Source organism: Manis javanica, chromosome 6 (genome assembly GCF_040802235.1).
Source record: "Manis javanica isolate MJ-LG chromosome 6, MJ_LKY, whole genome shotgun sequence".
NCBI classification, from domain to species: domain Eukaryota; kingdom Metazoa; phylum Chordata; class Mammalia; order Pholidota; family Manidae; genus Manis; species Manis javanica.
The window spans coordinates 76,037,003-76,064,020 of record NC_133161.1 but is presented as its reverse complement, the minus strand read 5'-3'; the positions used below and the strand labels follow the sequence as shown (position 1 = coordinate 76,064,020).

The following is a 27,018-nucleotide window of genomic DNA, read 5'->3' as shown; positions in this document are numbered from 1 at the left end:
AGGAGAAAAATATCGTGGCATGAGAAGTGTGGCAGAAACCTCCTCCCAAAACCGCATGTAACATGAAAATACAGCAAATACAACCAATCCTGAAAGAGCAACCTGAAGACCAAAAAAGACTGCTTACATCTTGGGAAAGAGAAGACCTCACAGAAGAGGGTAAAGTAGCAAAGCCACAATCTGGTGGTACCCAAGCCTTCCCCCAGCAACAGCTCACAGACAGGAGGAAGAGAAATGGAGTGGGGAGGCAGTAGAAACCCAGGATTGCTAAACACCAACCCCTGGAGATCTGCTTCAGGAGCATGATCTCCAGGGGTTAAAAAGCAAAGACAGGAGACAAGATGGCTGCAAGAGTAGAGCAGCAGAAATCTCCTCCCCAAACCACATATATCTATGAAAATATAACAAAGACAACTCTTCCTAAAATAGAGACCAGAGGACACAGGACAACATCCAGACCACATCCACACCTGCGAGAACCCAGTGCCTCGCAAAGGGGGTAAGATACAAGCCCCGGCCCAGCGGGACCTGAGTGCCCCTCCCCCCAACTCCCGGTGGGAGGAGAGGAGTTGGAATGGGGAAGGAGAGGGAGCCCAGGACTGCTGAATACCCAGCCGCACCCATCCAGACGAGAGCGCAGACACAGTGCATGTGTGGGGTGCTAGATACTAGGGAAACAGGGCAGCAGGACCGGTGAGCAGGTGCCTGAGGCCAACCCTGGAGAACAAAGAAACGGAAGCGGTCATTTTTCTTCCTCTTTTTTTTTTGGCGAGTGCTTTTTGGAAGTCTTAAAGGGACAGGGACCCCAATACTAGGGAAACAAGGCAGCAAGACTGGTGAGCAGGTGCCTGAAGCTGGCGCCTGAGGACAAAGAAAATCATGTGTTTATCTTTTTTTAATTATCTATTTAATTTTGTTGTTGTTGTTGTTGTTTTGGTTTGGCGAGTACACTTTGGAAGTCTTAAAGGGGCAGGGTGGTACACTTAGTCCAGAGACAGGGAATCTGGGGATCTCTGGGCACTCTATCCCCCTGGGAAGCAGGGAGCACGGAGGCCCCTTATGGAGATAAATAGCCTCCCAGCCGCTCCTGCTCCAATGGGGCTCCACCATTTTGGAGCAGCAGCCCAAAGCAGGCTATGCCCACAGCAACAGCGGAGATAAACTCCATAGCAGCCGGGCAGGAAGCAGAAGCCCTGTCTGCATGACCCTGTCTGCAGGCAGCTGCCCATAACAAGCCACTAGAGGTCGCTGTTCTCCCAGGAGAGGAAGGCCACAAACCAACAAGAAGGAAAGCTCTTCCAGCCGTCACTCGTACCAGCTCTGCAAACTATCTCTGTCACCATGAAAAGGCAAAAACTACAGGCAGACAAAGATCACAGAGACAACACCTGAGAAGGAGACAGACCTAACCAATCCTGAAAAAATGCAAAATAAAATCATGAACATGCTGACAGAGATGCAGAGAAAAAGCAAGAGCAATGGGATGAAGTCCGGAGGGAGATCACAGATGCAGGAAGATTACAGAAGTGAAACAAACGCTGGAAGGATTTATAAGCAGAATGGATAAGATGCAAGAGGCCATTGAAGGAATAGAAACCAGAGAACAGGAACGTATAGAAGCTGACATAGAGAGAGATAAAAGGATCTTCAGGAACGAAACAATACTAAGAGAACTGTGTGACCAATCTGAAAGGAACAATATCTGTATTATAGGGGTACCAGAAGAAGAAGAGAGAGGAAAATGGATAGAAAGTCTCTTTGAAGAAATAATTGCTGAAAACTTCCCCAAACTGGGGGAGGAAATCATCAAACAGACCACGGAAATACACAGAACCCCCAACAGAAAAGATCCAAGGAGGACAACACTAAGACACATAATAATTAAAATGGATCAAGGACAAGGAAAGAGTTTTAAAGGCAGCTAGAGAGAAAAAGGTCACCTATAAAGGAAAACCTGTCAGGCTATCATCAGACTTCTCAACACAAACCCTACAGGCCAGAAGAGAATGGCATGATATATTTAATACAATGAAACAGAAGGACCTTGAACCAAGGATACTGTATCCAGCACGACTATCATTTAAATATCATGGCGGATTAAACAACTCCCAGACAAGCAAAAGCTGAGGGAATTTGCTTCCCACAAACCACCTCTACAGGGCATCTTACAGGGACTGCTCTAGATGGGAGCACTCCTAAAAAGAGCACAGAACAAAACACCCAACATATGAAGAAAGGAGGAGGAGGAATAAGAAGGGGCAGAAGAAATGAATTTCCAGACAGTGTATATAACAGCTCAATAAGTGAGCTAAGTTAGGCAGTAAGATACTAAAGAGGCTAACCTTGAACCTTTGGTAACCACAAATTTAAAGCCTGCAATGGCAATAAGTACATATCTCTCAATAGTCACCCTAAATATAAATGGACTTAATGCACCAATCAAAACACACAGAGTAACAGAATGGATAAAAAAAGCAAGACCCTTCTATATGCTGCTTACAAGAAACTCACCTCAAACCCAAAGACATGCACAGACTAAAAGTCAAGGGATGGAAAAACATATTTCAGGCAAACAACAGCAAGAAGAGAGCAGGGGTTGCACTACTAATATCAGACAAAATAGACTTCAAAACAAAGAAAGTAACAAGAGATAAAGAAGGACATTACATAATGATAAAGGGCTCAGTCCAACAAGAGGACATAACCATTCTAAATATATATGCACCCAACACAGGAGCACCAGCATATGTGAAACAAATACAGAGCTAAAGGGGGAAATAGACTGCAATGCATTCATTTTAGGAGACTTCAACACACCACTCACCCCAAAGGAAAGATCCACAGGGAAGAAAATAAGTAAGGACACCGAGGCACTGAACAACACACTAGAACAGATGGACCTTATAGACATCTATAGAACTCTACATCCAAAGGCAACAGGATATACATTCTTCTCAAGTGCACATGGAACATTCTCCAGAATAGACCACATACTAGCCCACAAAAAGAGCCTCAGTAAATTCCAAAATATTGAAATTCTATCAACCAATTTTTCAGACCACAAAGGTATAAAACTAGAAATAAATTCTACAAAGAAAACAAAAAGGCTCACAAACACATTGGGGGCTTAACAACATGCTTCTAAATAATCAATGGATCAACGAACAAATCAAAATAGAGATCAAGGACAACAACAACAAAAAGCCCCAACTTCTGAGGGATGCAGCGAAAGCAGTCTAAAGAGGAAAGTATATAGCAATCCAGGCACACATGAAGAAGGAAGAACAATCCCAAATGAATAATCGAACACCACAATTATCGAAACTGGAAAAAGAAGAACAAACGAGGCCTAACGTCAGCAGAAGGAGAGACATAATAAAGATCAGAGAAGAAATAAACAAATTGAGAAGAATAAAACAATAGCAAAAATCAACGAAACCAAGAGCTGGTTCTTTGAGAAAATAAACAAAATAGATAAGCCTCTAGCCAAACTTATTAAGAGAAAAAGAGAATCAACACAAATCAACAGAATCAGAAATGAGAATGGAAAAATCACAACGGACTCCGCAGAAATACAAAAAATTATTAAAGACTGCTATGAAAACGTGTATGCCAGCAAGCTGCAGAACCTAGCAGAAATGGACAACTTCCTAGAAAAATACAACCTTCCAAGACTGGCCAAGGAAGAAACACAAAAGTTAAACAAACCAATTACAAGCAAAGAAATTGAAATGGTAATCAAAAAACTACCCAGGAACAAGACCCCTGGGCCAGACGGATTTACCTCTGAATTTTATGAGACACACAGAGAAGACATAATACCCATTCTCCTTAAAGTTTTCCAAAAAATAGAAGAGGAGGGAATACTCCCAAACTCATTCTATGAAGCCAACATCACCCTAATACCAAAACCAGGCAAAGACCCCACCAAAAAAGAAAACTACAGACTGATGAATGTAGATGCAAAAATACTCAACAAAATATTAGCAAACTGGATTCAAAAATATATCAAAAGGATCATACACCATGACCAAGTGGGATTCATCCCAGGGTTGCAAGGATGGCACAACATTTGAAAATCCATCAACATCATCCACCACATCAACAAAAAGAAAGACAAAAACCACATGATCATCTCCATAGATGCTGAAGAAGCATTTGACAAAATTCAACATCCATTCATGATAAAAACTCTCAGCAAAATGGGAATAGAGGGCAAGTACCTCAACATAACAAAGGCCATATATGATAAATCCACAGCCAACATTATACTGAACAGTGAGAAGCTGAAAGCTTTTCCTCTGAGATCGGGAACTAGACAGGGATGCCCACTCTCCCCACTGTTATTTAACATAGTACTGGAGGTCCTAGCCACGGCAATCAGACAAAACAAAGAAATACAAGGAATCCAGATTGGTAAAGAAGAAGTTAAACTGTCACTATTTGCAGATGACATGATATTGTACATAAGAAACCCTAAAGACTCCACTCCAAATCTACTAGAACTGATATTGGAATACAGCAAAGTTGCAGGATACAAAATTAACACACAGAAATCTGTAGCTTTCCTATACACTAACAATGAATTAATAGAAAGAGAAATCAGGAAAATAATTCCATTCACAGTTGCATCAAAAAGAATAAAATACCTAGGAATAAACCTAACCAAAGAAGTGAAAGACCGGTACCCTGAAAACTACAAGTCACTCTTAAGAGAAATTAAAGGGGACACTAACAAATGGAAACTCATCCCATGCTCATGGCTAGGAAGAATTAATATCGTCAAAATGGCCATCCTGCCCACAGCAATATACAGATTTGATGCAATCCCTATCAAATTACCAGCAATATTCTTCAATGAACTGGAACAAATAATTCAAAAATTAATGTGGAAACACCAAAGACCCTGAATAGCCAACGCAATCCTGAGAAAGAAGAATAAAGTGGGGGGGGGGGGTATCTCACTCCTCAACTTCAAGCTCTACTACAAAGCTATAGTAATCAAGACAATATGGTACTGGCACAAGAACAGAGTCACAGACCTGTGGAACAGATTAGAGACTCCAGACATTAACCCAAACAGATATGGTCAATTAATATTTGATAAAGGAGCCATGGACATACAATGGCGAAATGACAGTGTCTTCAACAGATGGTGCTGGTAAAACTGGACAGCTGCATGTAGGAGAATGAAACTGGACCATTGTCTAACCCCATACTCAAAAGTAAATTCAAAGTGGATCAAAGACCTGAATGTACGTCATGAAACTATAAAACTCTTAGAAAAAAACATAGGCAAAAACCTTTTAGACATAAACATGAGTGACCTCTTCTTGAACATATCTCCCTGGGCAAGGAAAACAACAGCAAAAAATGAACAAGTGGGACTATATTAAGCTGAAAAGCTTCTGTACAGCAAAAGACACCATCAATAGAACAAAAAGGAACCCTACAGTATGGGAGAATATATTTGTAAATGACAGATCTGATAAAGGCTTGATGTCCAAAATATATAACGAGCTCACACACCTCAACAAACAAAAAACAAATAATCCAATTAAAAAATGGGCAGAGGAACTGAACAGACAGTTCTCCAAAAAAGAAATACAGATGGCCAATAGACACATGAAAAGATGCTCTACATCGCTAATTATCAGAGAAATGCAAATTAAAACTACAATGAGGTATCACCTCACACCAGTAAGGATGGCTGCCATCCAAAAGACAAACAACAACAAATGTTGGCGAGGCTGTGGAGAAAGGGGAACCCTCCTACACTGCTGGTGGGAATGTAAATTAGTTCAACCATTGTGGAAAGCAGTATGGAGGTTCCTCAAAATGCTCAAAACAGACTTACCATTTGACCCAGGAATTCCACTCCTAGGAATTTACCCTAAGAACGCAGCAATCAAATTTGAGAAAGATAGATGCACCCCCATGTTTATCGCAGCACTATTTACAATAGCCAAGAATTGGAAGCAACCTAAATGTCCTTCGATAGATGAATAGATAAAGAAGATGTGGTACCTATACACAATGGAATACTACTCAGCCATAAAAAGAGGGCAAATCCTACCATTTGCAGCAACATGGATGGAGCTTGAGGGTATTATGCTCAGTGAAATAAGCCAAGCAGAGACAGAGAAATACCAAATGATTTCACTCATCTGTGGAGTATAAGAACAAAGGAAAAACCGAAGAAACAAAACAGCAGCGGAATCACAGAACCCAAGAATGGACTAACAGGTACCAAAGGGAAAGGGACTGGGGAGGATGGGTGGGTAGGGAGGGATAAGGGGGGGAAGAAGAAAGGGGGTATTAAGAATAGCATGCATGGGGGGGTGGGAGAAAGGGGAGGGCTGTACAACACAGAAGACAAGTAGTGATTCTACAACATTTTGCTATGCTGATGGACAGTGACTGTAAAGTGGTTTATAAGGGGGAACTGGTATAAGGGAGAGCCTAGTAAACATAATATCCTTCATGTAAGTGTAGATTAAAGATAACAAAAAAAAGAAAGATAGAAAGAGAAGGGGGATTACTCCCTGATAGGATAAAACTAACTGTAAATCAACGATTAATGCATGCTTTAAATATCCTTATTTTGATCACTTAAAGGGCGTCAGATGATCTGCTATGGAGGTACATTTTTCTGATAATATTCCTTTCTCTTAAAAAAAAAAAAGGCAGTTCCTGTGTGGTGACCTCCAGTGAGTTCTACACAATGGTATAAAGGGTCTGTTTGTGTTTATACAGAGGATCAAAGCCTAATTTGGATACCCAGAAAATGAACTAAGATACGATATGAAGAAGAACTTCCATCATCAGCACTCTCTGGAAGAGTCATACCAGAAGATGATCATCAAAAAAACCTCAACAAAGATCCAGGCAATGCTGCAGTTGTAGCTGCATTCATCCCACCTGTTTCTGGACTTGCCATTGGAATGAAGAAGGAGTTATCTAAGCTGGCCTGTGCATACAGTAAAACAACAAATTTGACTGGATCTATACTGTTGGAACTCAACCAAGAATTAGGAGAAGTGCAAGTTGTAGCACTCCAAAATCTTATGGGTACAGACTATCTACTGTTAAAAGAACATATGGGATGTGAACAGTCCCCAGGAATGGGTTGTTTTAATTTGTCTGATTTCTCTCAGAGCATTCAAGTTCAGTTGAACAATATCCACCATATCATAGATAAGTTTTCACAAATGCCTAGGGTGCCTAACTGGTTTTCTTGGCTTCACTGGAGATGGCTGGTAATTATAGGTGTGCTTTGGTTATGTAACTGTATTCCTATTATGTTAATGTGTGTACACAATTTAATTAGTAGTTTAAAACCTATACATGCTTAAGTTACTCTACAAGAAGATATGTCAAAGAAATAATCAATCTTCCCAAGTTTTCTTCCGTCTGCTACTCGTATAGCTTTTCTTCTTCCTTCCTAAATACAACCCTTAAATAGAATTCATTCCTCATATCGAATTTACCGAGTATCATAATTCTTCCAAGTGGTAAAGATATCTCAAGACAAATACTGGGCATAAAAGCCACAGGGCATAAATCTGCAAAGAAGTAAAAAGCTAACCTTTTCAAACAATATTGCTTCTCTCTCACTTACCAACTTTACATTTCCCTGTATGGCCCCGGAAGATAACTGGTTAGCCAGAGATGGGTAAGATTCCTCAAGGGAGGAACAACCTAAGACAGGCACAGTCGCAGGGGGGCCCATCAGGTGAGAAATTGGGAATCAACAGAGGTGAGGCTTAGATCCTCACCCCCCACTGTTTTGAGAGAAATCTTCTGCATCCGTGGATGTTTTATTGCCCTTATCTAGCTTGGATTAACACTTAGTCTACAGGCACACACCTGATCATCTAAATTTGCTCTCTTACAGCACTAAACTATGTTTTCTACCTTTATCTTGCATCTACCTATGACTTCAGCATTTTATTAAAAATAATGATAATAATAATAATAATAATAAGGGAGAAATGTGGGATTCACATATAAATCAAGTATGAAAATCTAACGAATATTCATAGTTGACCTGATTGTTTATAGTTCATAATGTGTGATCAAAACTGAAAGTTTCTGTGATGACTTCCCTTGTACTGTTCACTATGTAAGAACTTGTTCACCATGTAAGAACTTGTTCATTATGCTTCAGAAGATTGGAGACTGATGAGAATTAGGGTTGGGGTGGATTAATGATTGTACATTGAGCAATGAGTTCCCTATACAGAATTTTATTTTTGTTAACAACCATTTGATCAATAAATATGAGAGATGCCCTCTCAAAAAAAAAAAAAGAAGCAAACAGTAAAGACAGGCAGAATACTTGGAAAGACTGATTTTCCAGCCACTTGTGGAGAACAGGTACCCTCAGCTGGGTGCTTTGGGACAGAAGACAGGTGGGTAATTTGAAAGACATCACTATAGTGAGAGGGCTGCTAAAGGGGCAAGGATTGCACAGAGTTTGCTACTCAGGAGAAAGGACAGTTGGACAAAATCATCCTGACATACTCAACCCAGCAGGTTGGGAACTTCCAGGAACCTCAGACAGTCAATCCCCCTGGCTGGCAAGGCAGCACAGAGGCCCACCACTGCAGTACGCAGCCTGCTGCACCTTCCACCTGGCAGGCACTTGTCTGCGCACCTGCCCCCACCATTGCACCAGGCCAGACTGAGGGCAGCAGCCCTGCCTACACCAGATACAGGGTTGTAATGCAGAGGCTCCTCCCTGTGTGCTTGGCCCACTGACCTTGGTAGTGGAAGCAGGTATTGTGGCTGGGAAATGGAAAAGAGCTTTTTCCTCCCAGCAGGTGCCGGTGCTGTGTGCCTGCAACCTGTGCCATCACTCAAGGAGCTGGGCAGCCCCAGAAACTAGATTTTCTGGGTACTAGAGGCTGTTGCCCACACAAAGTTCTTATTCCATAGTCACCACTAGAAATATGAAACAGAAAAGGAATTCAGTCCAAACAAAATTACAAGAAAAAAATGCCAGAAAGAGGGATCAGTTAAACTGAAATCACCAATCTTCTTGAAAAAGATTTCAAAATAAAAATCATAAACATGCTTACAGAGCTATAGAAAAATAGTCACAATCTCAGGTAGGAGTACAAGAAAGAGATAGAAATTTGAATAATACAGTATCTGAAATGAAACATACAATGGAGGGATTTAAAAGTAGATTAGATGAGGTAGAGGAGACGGTAAATGAAATAGAAATTAGACAATAGGAAAACAAAGAAGCTGAGGCACAGAGAATAAAAAGGATCTCTAGGACTGAAAGAATAATAAGAGAACTGTGTGACCAATCCAAATGGAAAAATATTTGCTTCATAATGGCATGAGGAGAAGAGAGAAAAGGCAATAGAAAGTCTCTTTGAGGATATAATTACTGAAAACTTCCCCAACCTGGGGAAGGAAATAGTCTCTCAGGTAATGCAAGTGCAGAGATCTACCAACACAAGGGACCCTAAGAAGACAACATCAAGACATATAATAATTAAAATGGCAATATCAAGGACAAGGACAGAGTATTTAAAGCAGTCAGAGAGAGAAAAAAGATCACATACAAAGGAAAACTCATCACGCTATCATCAGACTTCTCAGCTAAAACCTAACAGGCTAGAAGGGAGTGCCATGATATATTTAATACACTGAAGCAGAAGGGCCTCGAACCATGAATACTCTACCCAGAAAGATTATCATTTAAATTTGAAGCAGGGATTAAACAATTTCCAGATAATCAAAAGTTGAGGGAATTTGCCTCCCACAGACCATCTCTACAGTGTGTGTTAAAGGTACTACTCTAGATGGAAGTGCTCCTAAGACTAAGTGGCTGTCACAAGAGAAAATAAAGCCACAGTAAAGGAAGTAGACCAATTAATTACTAGCAAATGCAAAATTAAATCAATTACCCACAAAGTCAGTCAAGAGATTCACAAAGAGTACAGACTATGACAACTAATATATAAAGAGTGAAGGGGGAAGAAGAATGGAGAGGAAACAAAAAAACCTTTAGATTTGTTTGACATGGTATACTGAGTTATTCAGACTGTTAGATAGTAACGAAGCTGCCCTTGAACCTTCAGTAACCACTAAAGGCTTCAGAATCTAAAGGCTGAAATGGCAATAAAAACATATTGATAATGGATAGTACCATAAATGTAAAAAGATGATATGCACCAATCAAAGGACATAGAGTTACTGAATGGATAAAAAAAAAAAGACCCATCTGTATGCTGCCTACAAGAGACTCACTTCAAACCCAAACACATACACACACTAAAAGTGAAGGGATGGAAATGCAGCTAATAGGGAGAAAAAAGCAGGAGTTGCAGTACTTGTATCAAACAAAATAGACTTCAAAACAAAGGAAGTAACAAGAGACAAAGAAGGACATTACATAATGATAAAGGGATCAGTCCAATGAGAGGATATAACCATTATAATATGCACCCAACAGAGGAGCACCTACATATGTGAAATAAATACTAACAGAATTAAAGGGGGAAATAGAATGCAATGCATTCATTTTAGGAGACTTCAACACACCTCTCACTCCAAAGGATAGATCAACCAGAAAGGAAATAAGTAAGGAGACAGAGGCACTTGAAAACACATTAGAACGGATGGACCTAACACATATCTGTAGGACACTCCACCCAAAAGCAGCAGGATACACATTCTTCTCAAGTGTACCTGGAACACTTTCCATAATAGATCATATAGAAGACCACAAAAACAGCCTCAGTAAATTCAGAAGTACTGAAATTGTGCCAACCAGCTTCTCAGACCACAAAGGTATGAAACTAGAAATAAAAAATGTAAAGAAAACAAAAATGCCCACAAACACATAGAGGCTTAACATACTCCAAAATAATCAATGAATCAATGACCAAATAGATCAAGCAATATATGGAAACAAATGAAAACAACAACTCAACACCCCAAAACCTGTGAGATGCAGTGAAGGCAGTTCTAAGAGGGAAGAATATTGTAATACAGGCTTATCTCGAGAAAGAAGAAAAATGCCAAATGAACAGTCTAAACTCACAATTAATGGAAAAAGAAGAATAAAGGAGACCCATGTCAGTAGAATGAGGGACATAATAAAGATCAGAACAGACATAAATAAAATTGAGGAGAATAAAACAATAGGAAGAATCAATAAAACCAGGAACTGGTTCTTTGAGAAAAAAAAATAGATAAACCCCTAGCCAGACTTGTCAAGAAAAAAAGAGAGTCTACACACATTAACAGAATCAGAAATGAGAAAGGAAAAATCACTATGGACATCAAAGATATACAAAGTATTTTTAGAGAATATTATGAAAAATTATATACTAACTAATTGAATAACCTAGAAGAAATGGACAACTTTCTAGAAAAATACAACCTTCCAAGGCTGATCCAGGAAGGAACAAAAAATCTGAATAGACCAATTATCAGCAATGACATTGAATTGGTAATCAGAAAATTACCTCAGAACAGAACCCCTAGACCAGAAGACCTAATAACTATCCTCCTTAAAGTTTTCCAAAAAAGTAGAAGAGGGAATACCTTCAAACTCATTCTATGAGGCCAGCATCACTCTAATACCAAAACAAAGACACCACAAAAAAAGAGAATTACAGATCAATATCCTTGATGAACATAGATGCAAAAATACTCAACAAATACTAGCAAAACAAATTTAAAAATACATCAAAAAGATCGTCCATCATGATTGAGTAGGATTTATTCCAGGGATGCAAGGATGATACAATATTCAAAAATCCATCAACATCATCCACCACATCAACAAAAAGAAGGACAAAAACCACATGATCATCTCCATAGATGCTGAAAAAGCATTCGACAGAATTCAACATCCATTCATGATAAAAACTCTCAACAAAATGGGTATGGAGGGCTAGTAGCTCAACATAATAAAGGCTATATAAGACAAACCCACAGCCAACATCATACTTAACAGTGAAAAGCTTAAAGCTTTTCCTCTAAGATCGGGAACAAGACAAGGATGCCCACTTTCCCCACTTTTATTCAACATAGTACTGGAGTTCCTAGCCATGGCAATCAGACAACACAAAGAAATAAAAGCCATCTAGATTGATAAGGAAGAACTAAAATGTCCCTGTTTGCACATGACATGATATTGTACATAAAAAACTCCATAAAGAATCCATTCTAAAACTACTAGAACTAATAACTGAATTCAGCAAAGTTGCAGGGTACAAAATTAATATGCAGAAATGTGTGGCATTCCAATATACTAATGATGAACTAGCAGAAAGAGATATCAGAAAATAATTCCATTTACAATTACATCAAAAAGAATAAAATTTCTCAAAATTAACATAAATTAGTAAAAGACCTATACTCTGAAAACTACAAGACATTCATAAGAGAAATTAAAAGACAACAATAAATGGAAATACATCCTGTGCTCATGAGTAGGAAGAATTAATATTGTCAAAATGGCTACTGCCCACTGCCTAATTTGCCAATGTCAAAATTGCCTAAAGCAATCTACAGATTCAATGCAATGCCTATGAAAATACCAACAGCATTCTTCAGTGAACTAGAACAAACAGTTCTAAAATTCGTACGGATCCACAGAAGATCCTGAATAGCAAAGACATCCTGAGAATGAAGAATAAAGCTGGGAGGATTATGCTCCCCAACTTCAAGCTCTACTACAAAGCCACAGTAATCAAAAGAATTTGGTACTGGCACAAGAACAGAACCATAGATTAGAGAAACAGAATAGAGAGCCTAGATATAAACTCACACATATATGGCCAATTAATGTACGATAAAGGAGCCATGGATATACAATGAGGCAATGACAGCCTCTTCAACAACTGTTGTTGGCAGAACTGGACAGCTACATGCAAGAGAATAAAATTGGCTTATTGGCTAACTCCATACACAAAAGTAAACTTGAAATGGATGAAAAGACCTGAACGCAAGTCATGAAACCATAAAACTATTGGAAGAAAACCAGCAAAATCTCTTTAGTATAAACATGAGAAAGTTTTTCCTGAACACATTTCCTCAGGCAAGGGAATTAGCAAAAATGAGAAAATGGGACTACATCAAACTAAATAGCTTCTGTACAGAAAAGGATACCATCAGCAGAACAAAAAGGCATCCTACAGTATGGAAGAATATATTCATAAATCACATATCTGATAAGGCGTTAACATCCAAAGTATATAAAGAGTTCGCATGCCTTAACACCCAAAAAGCAAATAACCTGATTAAAAAATGGGTGGAGGGTGTGAACAGACACTTCTCCAAAGAAGAAATTCACATGGCCAACAGACACATGAAAAGATGCTCCACATCTCTAATTATCAGGGAAATGTAAATTAAAATCACAATGAGTTACCACTTCACACAGGTTGATGGCCAACATCCAAAAGACTAGGAACAACAAATGCTAATGAGGAGGTGGAGAAAGGGGAACCCTCCTACACTGCTGGTGTGAATGTAAATTAGTTCAACCATTGTGGAAATCAATATGGACGTTCCTTAAAAAACTAAAAATGGAAATAAATACCATTTGACTGAGCAATTCTACTCCTAGGAATTTACCTGAAGAAAACAAGATCCCTGATTCAAAAAAAACATATGCATCCCTGTGTTTATTGCAGTATTATTTACAATAGCTAAAATGTAGAAGCAACCTAAGTGTCCATCAGTAGATGAATGGATAAAGAAGAAGTGGTACATATTCACAATGGAATATTTTTCAGCCAAAAAATGAAAACAAATTCTATCATTTGTAACATCATGGGTAGAGATAGAAGGTATTATTCTGAGTGAAATAATTCAGGCAGAGAAAAACAAGTACCAAATGATTTCACTCATTTGTGGAGTATAACAACAAAGCAAAACTGAAGGTAAAAAACAGCAGGAAACTCACAGACTCCAAGAAGGCACTAGCAGTTACCAAAGGTAAGAGGTTGGGGAGGGTGGGTGGGGAGGGAGGGAGAAGGGGTTAAAGGGCACTTTAAAATCAGCAATCACAGTATAAGTAGGTCACGGGGAAGGCCCATAAAGCATGGAGAGGACAAGTAGTGACTCTATAGCATCTTAGTATGCTGATGGCCAATGACTGCAATGGGGTGTTGGGGTGAGGGGACTTGATAATATGGGTGAATGTTGTAACCAGAATGTTGCTCATGTGAAACCTTCTTCGTAAGATTATATATAAATGATACCTTAATTTAAAAAAGTGAGAAATTAATACTGTTGTTTTATGTGAAACAGTGTATGTGTCATCTGTGAAAATTCTTTGTAAAGCCATAATGCACTGCACAGTTTTGAGATGCTGTTAGAAAAGGGGTTTGTCATTGACTTGTGAGTTTTACTGTGCAAGCTGTTGCTGACAAGTGGGATGGCGTTGCTCGTGCATCTTGTACTGACCACCCCCGCCTCCAAGAGCCTCCTTACCTGATGTTGTGGCTGCTACTTGGTAACAGTGCATATACTGTGCTTCCAGGTTCCCCAGGGCCGTCATACAGGGCAGCCAGAGCTGTGTGATGTTATGGGGATACTTACAACACTTAGTTACTCCCACAGAAACTGGGCCCAAGTGGCAGGTCCACATCATAAAGCCTCCCTTCTTTCTCTCCAAGGCTAACAGTGTTACACTGAGTTCATAAATTATGGTAACTATGTTCAACATAAAGTGGTAGCAGTATCACAGAGGAAAAAACATCCGATGTAATTTGTCATCAAAGGAACATGGAGAAAATAAGGCAAAACATTTGTCCTCCACGATAAATGATGGAAAAGTTCACTAGTTGCAATTCCTTTCTCTAAATATTGCTGTCAAACCTGTAATACCCCTTAAGTCAGCACAGCTTTCCCACATTCCTTAAACACTGAGAATTATTTCTACCACTTCTGAACACTCTTGTGGACATAAATACAAAATGTTGTGTTTTCTAATGCCTAGTGGCCTATGTTTTCTCCTAAGGGAATTCATACCCATCCTCAGTTTAGCCTTCCGATAGTCTGCCATCCCCATCTGCCTTTTCCACGTTGCCTTTACAAGTTCAGAGCATGTTAGCATTGCCTACGTAGACCTGCTTTTATTTCTATACGAATAGCAGTTATTTTCTCTAGATTGTTCATGTTTACACCACTCTCCATTACCTCAAAATCCCTAATTAAGTGCTTCCAAACTTTGAATATTTGTGCTTTCTCAGAAAATAAAATAGAGCAGCTACTTACTATACTGTAGGATATTCAAATCTTTGTCATCATGTAGGCATTTGAAAATTCCTTATTATGTGTTAAGAATGCAGGGAAAGTGAAAATAATGTATTGGGTCATATTTTTAGGTTCACATAAAGTATTCAAAAAATGCGTTTTTTCCTTGTAGCATGCTCCTTATGATGCAATGGTTATGGTGAATGTCAGCTATTATGTTGATGAGAAGGTTTTTGAGAATGAAGGAAGATGGAAGGTATGTTAGAACAAATATTTCATCATTTTTCTCCTCATATATTTATTGATATGGTATTTTGAAGTATTTCCTACTTTCAGGGTTCAGAAAAAGTACGGGATATACCACTTCCAGAGGAGCTTGTTTTCACTGTGGATGAGAAAATATTGAATGACATCAGCCAAGCTAAAGCACAGTATCTCAAGCAGGTAGATTTTTTACTTTTCCCTTAGTAATACTTTCTCTTTAAACTACCAAATATAAAAATTGGGCTATCATCTAAGCATGACAACATAAAATGTTTTTAAGTTATAGCTTTAATACTTTTAAGTATATATAATGATTGCTTTAATGAGTATGATAATTTGGTTATCTTGGGAGTATTCACCTGACATGATTTTTCGTTGTTTGCATTTCATTCTTTTTATTAGGCATCTGATCTGCAAATTGTAGCATATGCCTTTACATCTTTTGGCAAAAAGCTAACCAAGAAGTTGATGCTTCACCCTGATACCTTTATTCAGCTTGCACTTCAGCTGGCCTATTACAGACTTCACGGACGGTGAGGACCATTCATTTTTCATTATCAGACTCTTGAGGTCCAAGGGGTCTATCTTTACCACAGGTACTTTGTCCTAACTCCCCATTGTTTTTTTCTGACTTTCCCAGTTAGCACCGTGTCCTAATTTGTACTTTTATCAACAGTGTATTTGTTTTGAGCTGTAGCACTTTCACAGTCTTTATTTGTTTTCAATGACCTTGGTACTTTTGAAGTGTCTGTTCTCTTCTAAAAAGGGTTTTGTCAATTGTGGGAGTTTAGGTCACATGGTTTTCTTGTAGCCTCAGTTTCCTGATGGTTTCATGGAAAGATAAGATTTTGTAGATAATCTGTTTTTTTTTTTTACTCCTTTTTAGGATAGGAGAGATGGTATGTTGTGACTTCCTTCTTAAGTAGTAGTGGAAGCTTTCTGATGTTGTTTGTTTTGTATTCAGAGAATATCTGTCTTTAAATGGGATATTTAGATCACTTTCAATAAATATAATTATCAATAAGTTTGTGCTTAAATCTACCATCTTGCTGTTCATTTTTTTATCTCATTTGATTTTGTTCCTTATTTTTTTTAATTTAGTGTTTTTTTAAAATTCTCCACTTATCTCCATTGTCAGCTGTTATTTTTTTTAAGTAGTTGCACTGTGGTTTACAAAGTACATCTTTAACTTACTGCAGTCTAGCTTCAAATAATATTTCCTACTTCAAGTATAAGAACCTTAAAACAATACTTTTCTTTTGCTTCTCTTCTTTGTGTTCTTGTTGTCATGAATTATACTTCTACTTACGTTACCAGTTTCAAAATATACTGCTACCATTCTGCCGTAAGCAGTTGACTATCTTTTCTTATTGTGGTAAAATATATGCAAAATAAAGCCTGACATTTTAACAGTTTTTAAGTGTACAGTCCAGTGGCATTAATTACTTTTAACAGTATTGCACAACAATCATCACTGTCTGTTTCCAGAATTTTTTCATCACCACAAACAGAAACTCTATCCATTAAGCAAAACCCATTATTAATCCATTTCCTCCTCCTGCCCCAGCCTCTGGTAGCCTCTATTCTATTGTCTTTCTCTTTGAATTTGCCAATACTTATTTTCTCCATTTAAAAAAAATTATACCTACCCACAGTAGTTGGTAGCTGTGAGGTGGTATCTCATTTTGTTTTTTATTTACATTTCCCTAATGGCAAAGGAAGTTATATATCTTTTCATGTGTCTATCCGCCATTTGTTTATCTTCTTTGGCAAAATGTCTGTTCAAGTCCTTTGTGCATTTGGTAATTGGGTTTCATTTTGTCTGAATTCTTTATATATTCTGAATATCAGATATGTGATTTGCAAATATTTTCTCCCATTCTGTGGGTTTTTCGCTCTCTTGATAGCATCCTTTGATGCATGGTTTTTAATTTTGAAGTACAGTTTTTTTAATTCATTGCCTTTGTTATTGGTGTCATATCCAAAAAGTCATTGCTAAATACAGTGTCATGAAGGTTTTCCCCTGTATTTTCTTCTGGGAGTTGTATAGTTTTAGCTCTTACTTTAGGTGTTTGATATGTTCTGAGTTAATATTTCTGTATGGTGTATGGTAACGGTCCAACATCATTCTTTTGCATGTGGGTAACTAGTTTTTCTCAGCATATTTGTTGAAGAGAACCATTCTTTCCCCATAGGATGGTCTTGACATTCTTGTCCAAAATAAGTTGACTATAGATGTGAGGGTTTATTTTGGGGGTGTCAGTTCTATCCCATTGGTTTATATGTCTCTTCTTGTGTTAGTACCATATTATTTTAATTATTGTAGCTTTGTAGTAGTAGTAAGTTTAAAAATCTGCAAGCGTGCCTGATAGACAGTAACCACAGTAGAGGGGGTGAGGACTTGACAATATGGGTGAATGTTGAAAACACTGTGTTTATGTGACACCATCATAAGATTGTATATCAATGACACTTCAATAAAAAAATAATCTGCAAGCATTTGAGTCCTTCACCTTTGTTCTCCTTTTCAAGATTGTTTTGGCTATTCTGGGTCCCTTGAAATTCCATATGAATTTTAAGATAGGTTTGCAGAAACACTATTGGGATTTTGATACAGATTACATTGAATTATAGAAATGCAACTGATTTTTCTGTATAATTTTGTATCTTGAAACTGCTGAATGAGTTCTAACAGTTTTTTGTGAATTCTTTTGGGTTTTCTAAATATAACATTAGGTCATCTGTGAATAGAGATAAGTTTCCTTTTTCCTTTCCAGTTTGGATGACTTTTACTTATTTTCCTTTGGCTGGAACAACCAATATTATGTTATATAGAATTGGCAAAAGCAGGCTTCCTTATCTTCCTGCTCATCTGAAGTAGAAAGTTTTAAGTCCTTCACCATTGGGTATGATGTTAGCTGTGTGTTTTTGTAAGTGCCCTTTATCATTTTGAGGAAGTTCCCTTCTATTCCTAGTTTACTGAGTGTAAATGGAAGAGCAATTGATTTTGTTAAATGCTTTTTCTGTATCAACTGAGATTCGCATGTAGGACTTTCCCTTCATTCTATTAATATGATATATTACATTGATTTTCCTGTGTTGAATCACCTTTGCATTCCTGGGATAAGTCCCACTGGTCATAGTGTATCATCCGTTTAATATGCTGCTAAATTCAATTTGCTAGTATATGAGGATTTTTGCATCTGTGTTCATAAAGGATGTTGGTCTGTAGTGTCTTACAGTGTCTTTGTCTGGTTTTGGTATCAGTGTAGTGCTAGTTTTGTTATGAGTTAGGAAGTATTCCCTCCTCTTCAGTTTTTTGGAAGAGTTTGAGAAGGATTTGTCTTAATTCTTTAAGTGTTAGAATTTGTCAATAAAATTATCTGAGGACTTTTGTTTGTTGGAAGGTTTTTGATTATTGATTGATTTCTTGTTATAGGTTCAGTCAGATTTTTTTTCTTGAGTCAGATTTAGTAGTTTGTATGTGTCTCAGAATGCATACATTTCATCTAGCTTATCCATCTTACATAAGGTTTCTTACGATATTCTTTTACAATCCTTTTTATTTCTATAAAGTTGGCTGTAATGTCCTATCTTTAATAGTTAATTTTAGTAAATTTGAGTCTTCTCCCTTTTTTTCTTAGTTCGTGTAGCTAAAGGTTTGTCAGTTTTGTTGATCGTTTCAAACGTTTTAGTTTGGTTAACTCTGTTTTTAATTTTTGTATTTTGTTTACCTCTAATCTTAATTATTTTCTTCCTTGGATAGTTTTGAGTCTAGTTTGTTGTTTTTTTCTTTAGTTCCTTAAGGTGTGTGTTAGTTTATTGATTTGAGATTCTTCTTCTATAACGTAGGTGTTGGTTGGTGTTGGTTGGTGCCCCAACCCTTTGTGCAGGCAAAACCCACATATAACTTCTGACTCTCCAAAAACTTAACTACTAGTAGCCTACTAAGATTAGAACCTGACTGATAACATCAACAATTAACACATTTCTGCTATATGTATTATATACTGTATTCCCACAGTAAAGTACACTAGAGAAAAGAAATCATTTTTTCAGATTGTCACAACACAAATCTCTAAAAACTTGTCTAATATATATATTGAAAAAAATACATGTGTAAGTGGACCTGCACAGTTCAAACCCATGTTTTTCAACAGTCAGCTACATTATGAATTTTTCAGTTTTCTTCTGTTACTGATTTCTAGCTTCATTCTGTTGTCAGTGAAGAAGATATTTTGTATGATTTCAATCTTTTAAAATTTATTGGTATTTCTTTTATGGCATATATGTGGTCTATCCTGGAGAATGTTGTATGTACACTTGAGAAGAATTTACATTCTTTTATGTTTTAATTTTTTCTTCAATTCTGTCAATATTTGCTTTATATATTTTAGAGCTGTGTGGTTTAGTGCATACACGGGGGTGTTCTTTTCCTACATATATATATGTAACAGTAACAATATTATACACAGAAGTAATAGTAGTATAGCTTCATTCAGGTTCCCAGACCCAAATCCAATGTGTAAGTATGTAGGAGGGGGTTTCTCGAACACCAGCTGGTTGTTGGAGAGCTCAATTCTTATGCTCCCTGCCTGGAGACAGCACCAGATTCCCCAGGTTAAGGGCTCCATCCTGCAAGACTGCCCTGCAATCCCCGCTGCTGACGCTAGTCGCAAGCCCCAGGCCGTTCCCTGTGCTTCTGACCTACCGTCTACAGATTGGAGGTTCCCACAACCTCACCCTTAGGTTTGATTAACTTGCTAGAATGGCTCACAGAACTCAGGAAAACATTTACATTTACCAGTTTAATAAAGGATACTGTAAAGAATACAAGTTAACAGCCAAATGAAGAGAGACATAGGGCAGGGTCCCAATGAAGGAGCTTCTATCCCTGTGGAGCTTGGGGCCTGGCTGGGTGGCATGTGGAGGTGGTCCGGTTCTCCAAGCACAGAAGCTCTCTCTGACTGAGGAGCAGGATCCAACAGCAGGGAGCAATAAGCCCTTCTCAGGGGTTCTTGTGAGGGCTTCATTGCATAGTCACAATTGACTAAATTATTAGCCATTGGCTGATTTCAGCCTCTGTCTTCTGCCCTTGGGTAGACATCCAAAAGTCATTCATTAACGTGACAAAACACCTATTTCACCTTTTAAGACTCTGCAGTGTTTTCAGAAACTGTGGATGAAGACCAAATATACCTGGGAAATATATATTTGGTCATATGAATGACCAAATATGTATTTCTTATGACTCATTATGTCACAGTGCATATATTTTTATAATTGTTATATATCTTCGTAATGAATTAATTAAACCTTTTATCAGTATATAATATTCTGTTTTCCTCTTTTAACCTTTTTTATTTAAAATGATTTTTATAATATGGTCACTTCAACTCTTGGTTACTATTAACTTCTGGTTAATATCTTTTCTCATCCTTTTATTTTTTACTTAATATTTTTGTATCTAAAGTGAATTTCTTGTAGACAGCAGATAGACTGTTTTTTATCCCATTCTGCCAATGTCTGCCTTTGATTGGAAAGTTTAGTCTCTTTACATTTGAAACAATTACTGATAAGAGGTATTTACTTCTGCCATTTAGCTATGTTTTCTGTAGGTCTTATATGGCTTTTGTTCTTCAACTCCTCTGCTACTGTCTTTTTTGTATTTAGTTGAAATTTTGTAGGATACTTTGACTCCCTTCTTTATTTTTCTCTACATTTTTTAGCCTTTTTTTTTTTTTTTACAATTAACATCTTAAATTTATAACAACCTATTTTGAACAATACCAACCTAGTCTCAATATACAGGTATTGCTTCTAAATATCTCTGTACCACCTTCTTTATTTTGTTACTATCACAGATTACATCTTTATACATTGTGTGCCTATTAACATAAATTTGTTACTTTTTGTGCATTAGTCTTTTAATTCAAAGAAAAATACCATTTAAACATGTTGCTCTGTCTTCCACATCTCCTATTAAACTGGGAGTTAGATCTAGAGACTTGAGAATAAGAATCAGTAATTTTTATTATTTTTTACACTGGTAAGTCAAATAGTTAATGTTCCTTGTTTTCCATTTCATCCTGTTCAGCTTGAGAGTGGGTTCATTTGTTAGCCAACATCCATTATAAAGTTTCCTTTCTGATTTTTCTACCTAACAGTTTTAGTAGCCATTCATGACCATTACCAAGATCTTTTATTTCATTAGAGGTTGTAGGGTAGCAGCATCTTTTTTAATCATGTTTTTTATTGGAATATAGTTTATATACAATATTATTTTTGTTTGAGATGAACTTAGTGATTCATGATATAAACATTATTAAATGATCACCATGGTAAGTGTAGTTACATTGGTCACCATACAAAGATATTACAATATTATGAGCTGTCTTCCTTATGCTATACTTGCATCCCTGTGACTAAATTACTTCATAATTTGACGTTTGTACCTCTTTATTCCCTTCATCTACTCCACCTGTTCCCACTCCCATGGTAACCAACTGTCAGTTCTCTATGTTTGTGAGTCTGTTTATGTTTTGCTTGTTTGTTTTATTTTTCACATTCCGTGTATATGTGAAATCATATGGTATTTCTCTTTCTCTGACTGACTTATTTCACTTAGCATAATACCATGTTGTCCCAAATGTCAAGATTTCATTCTTTTTTATGGCTGAATAATATTCAAGTGTGTGTGTGTGTGTATGTATGCATATACATAAACACATACCACATCTTTATTATCCATTCATTTCAGTGAACACTGCATATGTTTCTTTTAGGAGTTTGATGGTTTCAGTTCTTATATTTAGGTCTTTAATCCATTTGAATTTATTTTTGTGTATGGTGTAAGAGAGTGATCCACTTTCATTCTTTTGCACATAGCTGTCCAGTTCTCCCAACATCATTTTTTAAAGAGACTCTCTTTTCTCCACTGTATATTCTTGCCTCCTTTGTCATATATTAATTGACCATATAGGTGTGGGTTTATTTCTGGGCTCTCTGTTCTGTTCCATTGATATATGTGTCTGTTTTTATGTAAGTACCATACTGTTTTGATTACTGTAGCTTAGTAGTACAGTTTGAAATTGAGGAGCATGATGCCTCTAGCTTTCTTCTTTCTCACAATTGCTGTGGCTATTCAGAATTTTTTGTGGTTTCATACAAATTTTAGAATTATTTGCTCTGATGTAATGAAAAATGCCATTGGAATTTTGATAGTGATTGCACTGAATCTGTAGATTGCTTTGGGCAATATGGCCATTTTATAATACTAATTCTTCCTATCCATGAGCATGGAATAACTTTCCATTTATTTGTGTCATCTTCAGTTTCTTTCAACAATATTTTATAGTTTACAGAGTACAGGTCTTTTACCTCCTTGGTTAGATTTATTCCTAGGTATTTTATTCTCTTTGATACAACTATAAATGGGATTGTTTTCTCAGTTTTTCTTTTCTGGTAGTACATTATTGATGTATAGAAATGTAGTAGATTTCTATACATTGATTTTGTATCCTGTTACTTTACTGAATTCATTTATTAGTTTTAATAGTTCCTTGGTGGAGTTGTTTAGGGTCTTCTGTATGTAGTATCAAGTCATCTGCAAATAGTTACAGTTTTACTTCTTCCTAACCAATTTGGATGCATTTTGTATCTCTTTCTTGTCTGATTGCTGTGCTAGGACTTCAAATACTATATTGATTGAAAGTGATGGGAGTGGGCATCCTTGTCTCGTTCCTGATCTTGTCTCGTTCCTGATCTTAAAAGAAAAGCTTCTAGCTTTTCACCATTGAGTATGATATTAACTGTTGTTATAATACGGCCTTTATTATGTTGAGGTACATTCCCTCTGTTTTCACTTTGTTAAGAGTTTTTATCATAAATGGATGTTGGATTTTGTCAGCTGCTTTTTCATCAACTATTGTAAGGATTATATGGTTTTTATCCTTCCTTTTATGTGGTGTATCACATTGATTAATTTATGGATATTGAACTATCCTTGCATCCCTGGAATAAATACCACTTGGTCATGATGAATGATCCTTTGTACTTTTGAATTCTATTTGCTAATCTTTTGCTGAGGATTTTTGAATGTATGTTCATCAGGAATATTGATCTGTAATTTTCTTTTTCTTTAGTGCCCTTGTCTGGTTTTAGTACCAGGGTGATGCTAACCTTGTAAAATAAATTTGCAAGCTTTCCTTTCTCTTCATGTTTTTGGAAAAGTTTGAGTGGGAAAGCTATTAACTCTTCTTTAAATGTTTGGTAAAATTCATGCATGAAGCCATCTGGTATTGGAATTTTGTTTGTTGTGAATTTTTGATTCCCATTTCAATGTCATTACTAGTGATTGGTCCCTTCAAACTTTCTACTTTTTCCTGGTTTACTCTAGGGAACTTCTTAAATTATACTTTTACTTAATTCTGTAGTCAAGCATGGTCTATATGAAGAAACTAAAAGCTAAGGACTCTATATTACAATCTATCATTGTATAACAAATTACCCAAAATTTAGTGGCTCAAAACAAAAAACATATATAATCTCACATTTTCTGTTTGTCAGGTATCCAAATACAGCTTAATGGGGTGCCTCCAACTTCATGTCTCTCTTGAGGTGAGGTTGTCATCAGGACGTCAGGGTGTGTTCTCATTTAAAGGCACTCCTCCAAGAGGATGTCCTCCTCAGCCAGTTGTTCAGTTCCTTCTAAGTTGTCCAGAAGCCTCCCTCAGTTTCTTCCTTCCTGGGCCTTTATAAAAGGCAGCTTCCAGATGGTAGCTGACTTCCCTCAGCGTAACAAAGAGAGCAAGACAAAGCCTTTTTATCATCTAATTTTGGTAGTGACACCATTACTTTCTCCTCTTTTCATTGGAAGCAAGTCATGAGGTCCCTCCCATACTCGGTGTGAGCAGTTATTCCAGGGCATAACTGGCAGGAGGCAGGGATCACTGGGGAGCCTCTTAGAGGATACCTACCACAGATTCCAGTGTATATAACCTGATACAGCCAAGCCTTTGAAGCACCACTAAGTTTTAGGGTAATTTGTTATACAATGATAGATTGTAATATAGAGTCCTTAGCCTTTAGTTTCTTCATATAGACCATGATTGACTACAGAATTAAGTAAAAGTATTATTTAGGAAGTTCCCTAGAGTAAACCAGGAAAAAGTAGAAAGTTTGAAGAGACCAATCACTAGTAATGACCAATCACCAGGCCCTGTGAACCAGAATAATTTTTGCTCTTTGAAAGTGAGAATGGTCTCTTTGTTATTGAAAATCTCAACTGTAGTCTGTATTGTAGAGCCTAATCTCTGACCAGTCAGCTTAATTGGGTATACTCTCGTTGTAGTAACAATAGAGCATTTTCTTTCTTATGCTACATTCTCTTATCTTCATTTTTTCCTGTAGCCCTGGTTGCTGCTATGAAACAGCTATGACAAGATATTTTTATCATGGCCGTACAGAGACTATGCGATCATGTACAGTAGAGGCAACCAGATGGTGCCAGTCCATGCAGGATCCTCGTAACAGCGTAAGTATTTGGACAGAAAAATTTACAGGATTTGTTTACATGTTCTAAAGGAACCTTGGCTCTTGTCTTTACCTCAGTTCCCTTGGGTCAGAAAAATACTCTCAGCTATTTTTTTCTAAGTTTTCAAAGCATTTGTTCATTTACCAGTGAAGTATATACCTGGAAAGAATAAGAAATGGGGAAGTCCTGAGAAGAAGCCCATTTGTGTCACTTTCTAGGCAAAGTATTTTTAAAACCATGAATATTTTACTACTTTTGATCTACCTTTAGAGTAATACCAGTGAAGTGCAGACTTCCCCAAAATTCTGCTAAAAGGAGGCTTTTGTTGATTGGGTCAAATATTTTTGATATCACAAATCGTGTGTTCATATATTAGAATTAGAATAATTTTATGTTTTTTTTGAAGCTTTTTTTTTTGAAGCATTTAGACAACAGGATAGTCCTTCCCACCACTATTTTGGTACTGTGTGTGTATTTGTTTCCTTAGTTTTGGTAGACATCGTTATGTATATGTGAATTTATTATAATTTCATAGAACTGCTTCATCATCATTTTTGTACAATTATGCCTTAGTTTTGAAATTCCAGTTGCTTCTGTCTTTACACTTGTTGATATCACCTCAGCAATGCCCACAAATTACTATTTTCCTGTTCCAGGAAAGAAAGAATCAAGATATAAGGCAAATGGGAAAGAGGCAGTAAGAAGTAAGGAGAAGACATAGAAACATCTGTCTTAATTCTTCTTAGAAATCTTTTTTTCCCAAATTACATAAATCTTAATTACATTGAGCTCAGGGTTTTTTTTTATTTGTTTGGTTTCTAATGCAGTTGTTACTGAAGTGTCTCTTGATTTTTAATACAGCATCTTGAGCAGCAGCAAAAGATGTTACAAGCTTTTGCAAAACATGATAAAATGATGAAAGATTGTTCAACTGGCAAAGGTACTTACCTTGGTATTTTTTGGACTTTAAAAAAAACTTTCATATTAACAGTTATTTTCTAACTTTAGATTTGGGGTTTCATTGCAGGATTTGACCGTCATCTTTTAGGTCTTTTACTCATAGCAAAAGAGGAAGGTCTCCCTGTTCCCGAGCTCTTTACAGACCCACTTTTCTCCAAAAGGTAATATAATGTAGTGTTCTATAACTTTATCAATCATTTTCTTTTTCCTCAATGTTAAAAGCTCTTCAGAAGCAACATAAGCTTCTGTAAGACTAGTAAAATATCCTTTCTTTATGCCACACAGTGGAGGAGGTGGAAACTTTGTTCTCTCCACAAGTCTGGTTGGCTATTCAAGAATCCAGGGTGCGGTGGTCCCCATGGTGCACAATGGCTATGGGTTTTTCTACCATATCCGAGATGACAGGTGAGGCTGCTCTATTTGTTCTCACTGTGCTGTAGAGTAAGAAAGCTCTCACCGGTTGTTTGAATGTCTTTCTTACACTGATTCTGATTGTGCCACTGTCTGTCACTTGCTACCCATAGGTAATTGTTTTTTCCACTTGGACATTTAATGTGTATTTTGTTTCTCTATCTCACTTTTGGGACTCTTATCAAATCAGTCCTTTAGGCATTTTGTGCAGAGCATCATTTAAGTTTGACTCCCTGATCATATCATCATCATCCTCAAAAATCAGCATACACAGTAACATGTTTGTTCTACCCAAGATATTTTATGGTTAAGTTCAGATAAAATTTGACTCCCTGTAAGTACATGGCAGTTAATAGTCATAGAACATACTAATGAGGCCAAGATAAAAGACTAAATTAATTTATATTCAAAAAAAGAACTTTTTTTTTTTACCAATTCAGATACATTTCATTTCAGTTGCATGAGGTCTAATTTAAAGAAACAGTGAGATATTAAAACCTGGAACGCAAAAGAGAGCTGTATTTCTGCTTTTTAAAAAAGTTTGCAGTCAGTGTTAATTTTTCAAAATTTTATCATCTGCCTCCATTTTGAGTGTGATTTGTACATAGTCT

The 27,018-nt window shown here is 37.0% G+C and overlaps 1 protein-coding gene across 7 annotated transcripts in view; it reads left to right on the top strand.

The window, feature by feature from the left end:
- CROT (carnitine O-octanoyltransferase) overlaps positions 1-27,018 on the top strand; it is a 68,288-nt gene that overhangs the window by 31,054 nt on the left and 10,216 nt on the right. For 6 of the 7 annotated variants that reach the window (XM_036990741.2, XM_017680427.3, XM_017680340.3 and 3 more), the window contains 7 exons: positions 15,410-15,493; positions 15,574-15,681; positions 15,904-16,034; positions 24,913-25,036; positions 25,898-25,976; positions 26,064-26,157; positions 26,282-26,401. In XM_036990741.2, the coding sequence (XP_036846636.1) occupies positions 15,410-15,493; positions 15,574-15,681; positions 15,904-16,034; positions 24,913-25,036; positions 25,898-25,976; positions 26,064-26,157; positions 26,282-26,401 (740 nt within the window). Of the gene's footprint in view, positions 1-6,756; positions 8,282-15,409; positions 15,494-15,573; positions 15,682-15,903; positions 16,035-24,912; positions 25,037-25,897; positions 25,977-26,063; positions 26,158-26,281; positions 26,402-27,018 lie in introns of those variants that run through there. The other variant, XM_073238893.1, reaches the window with a different exon arrangement.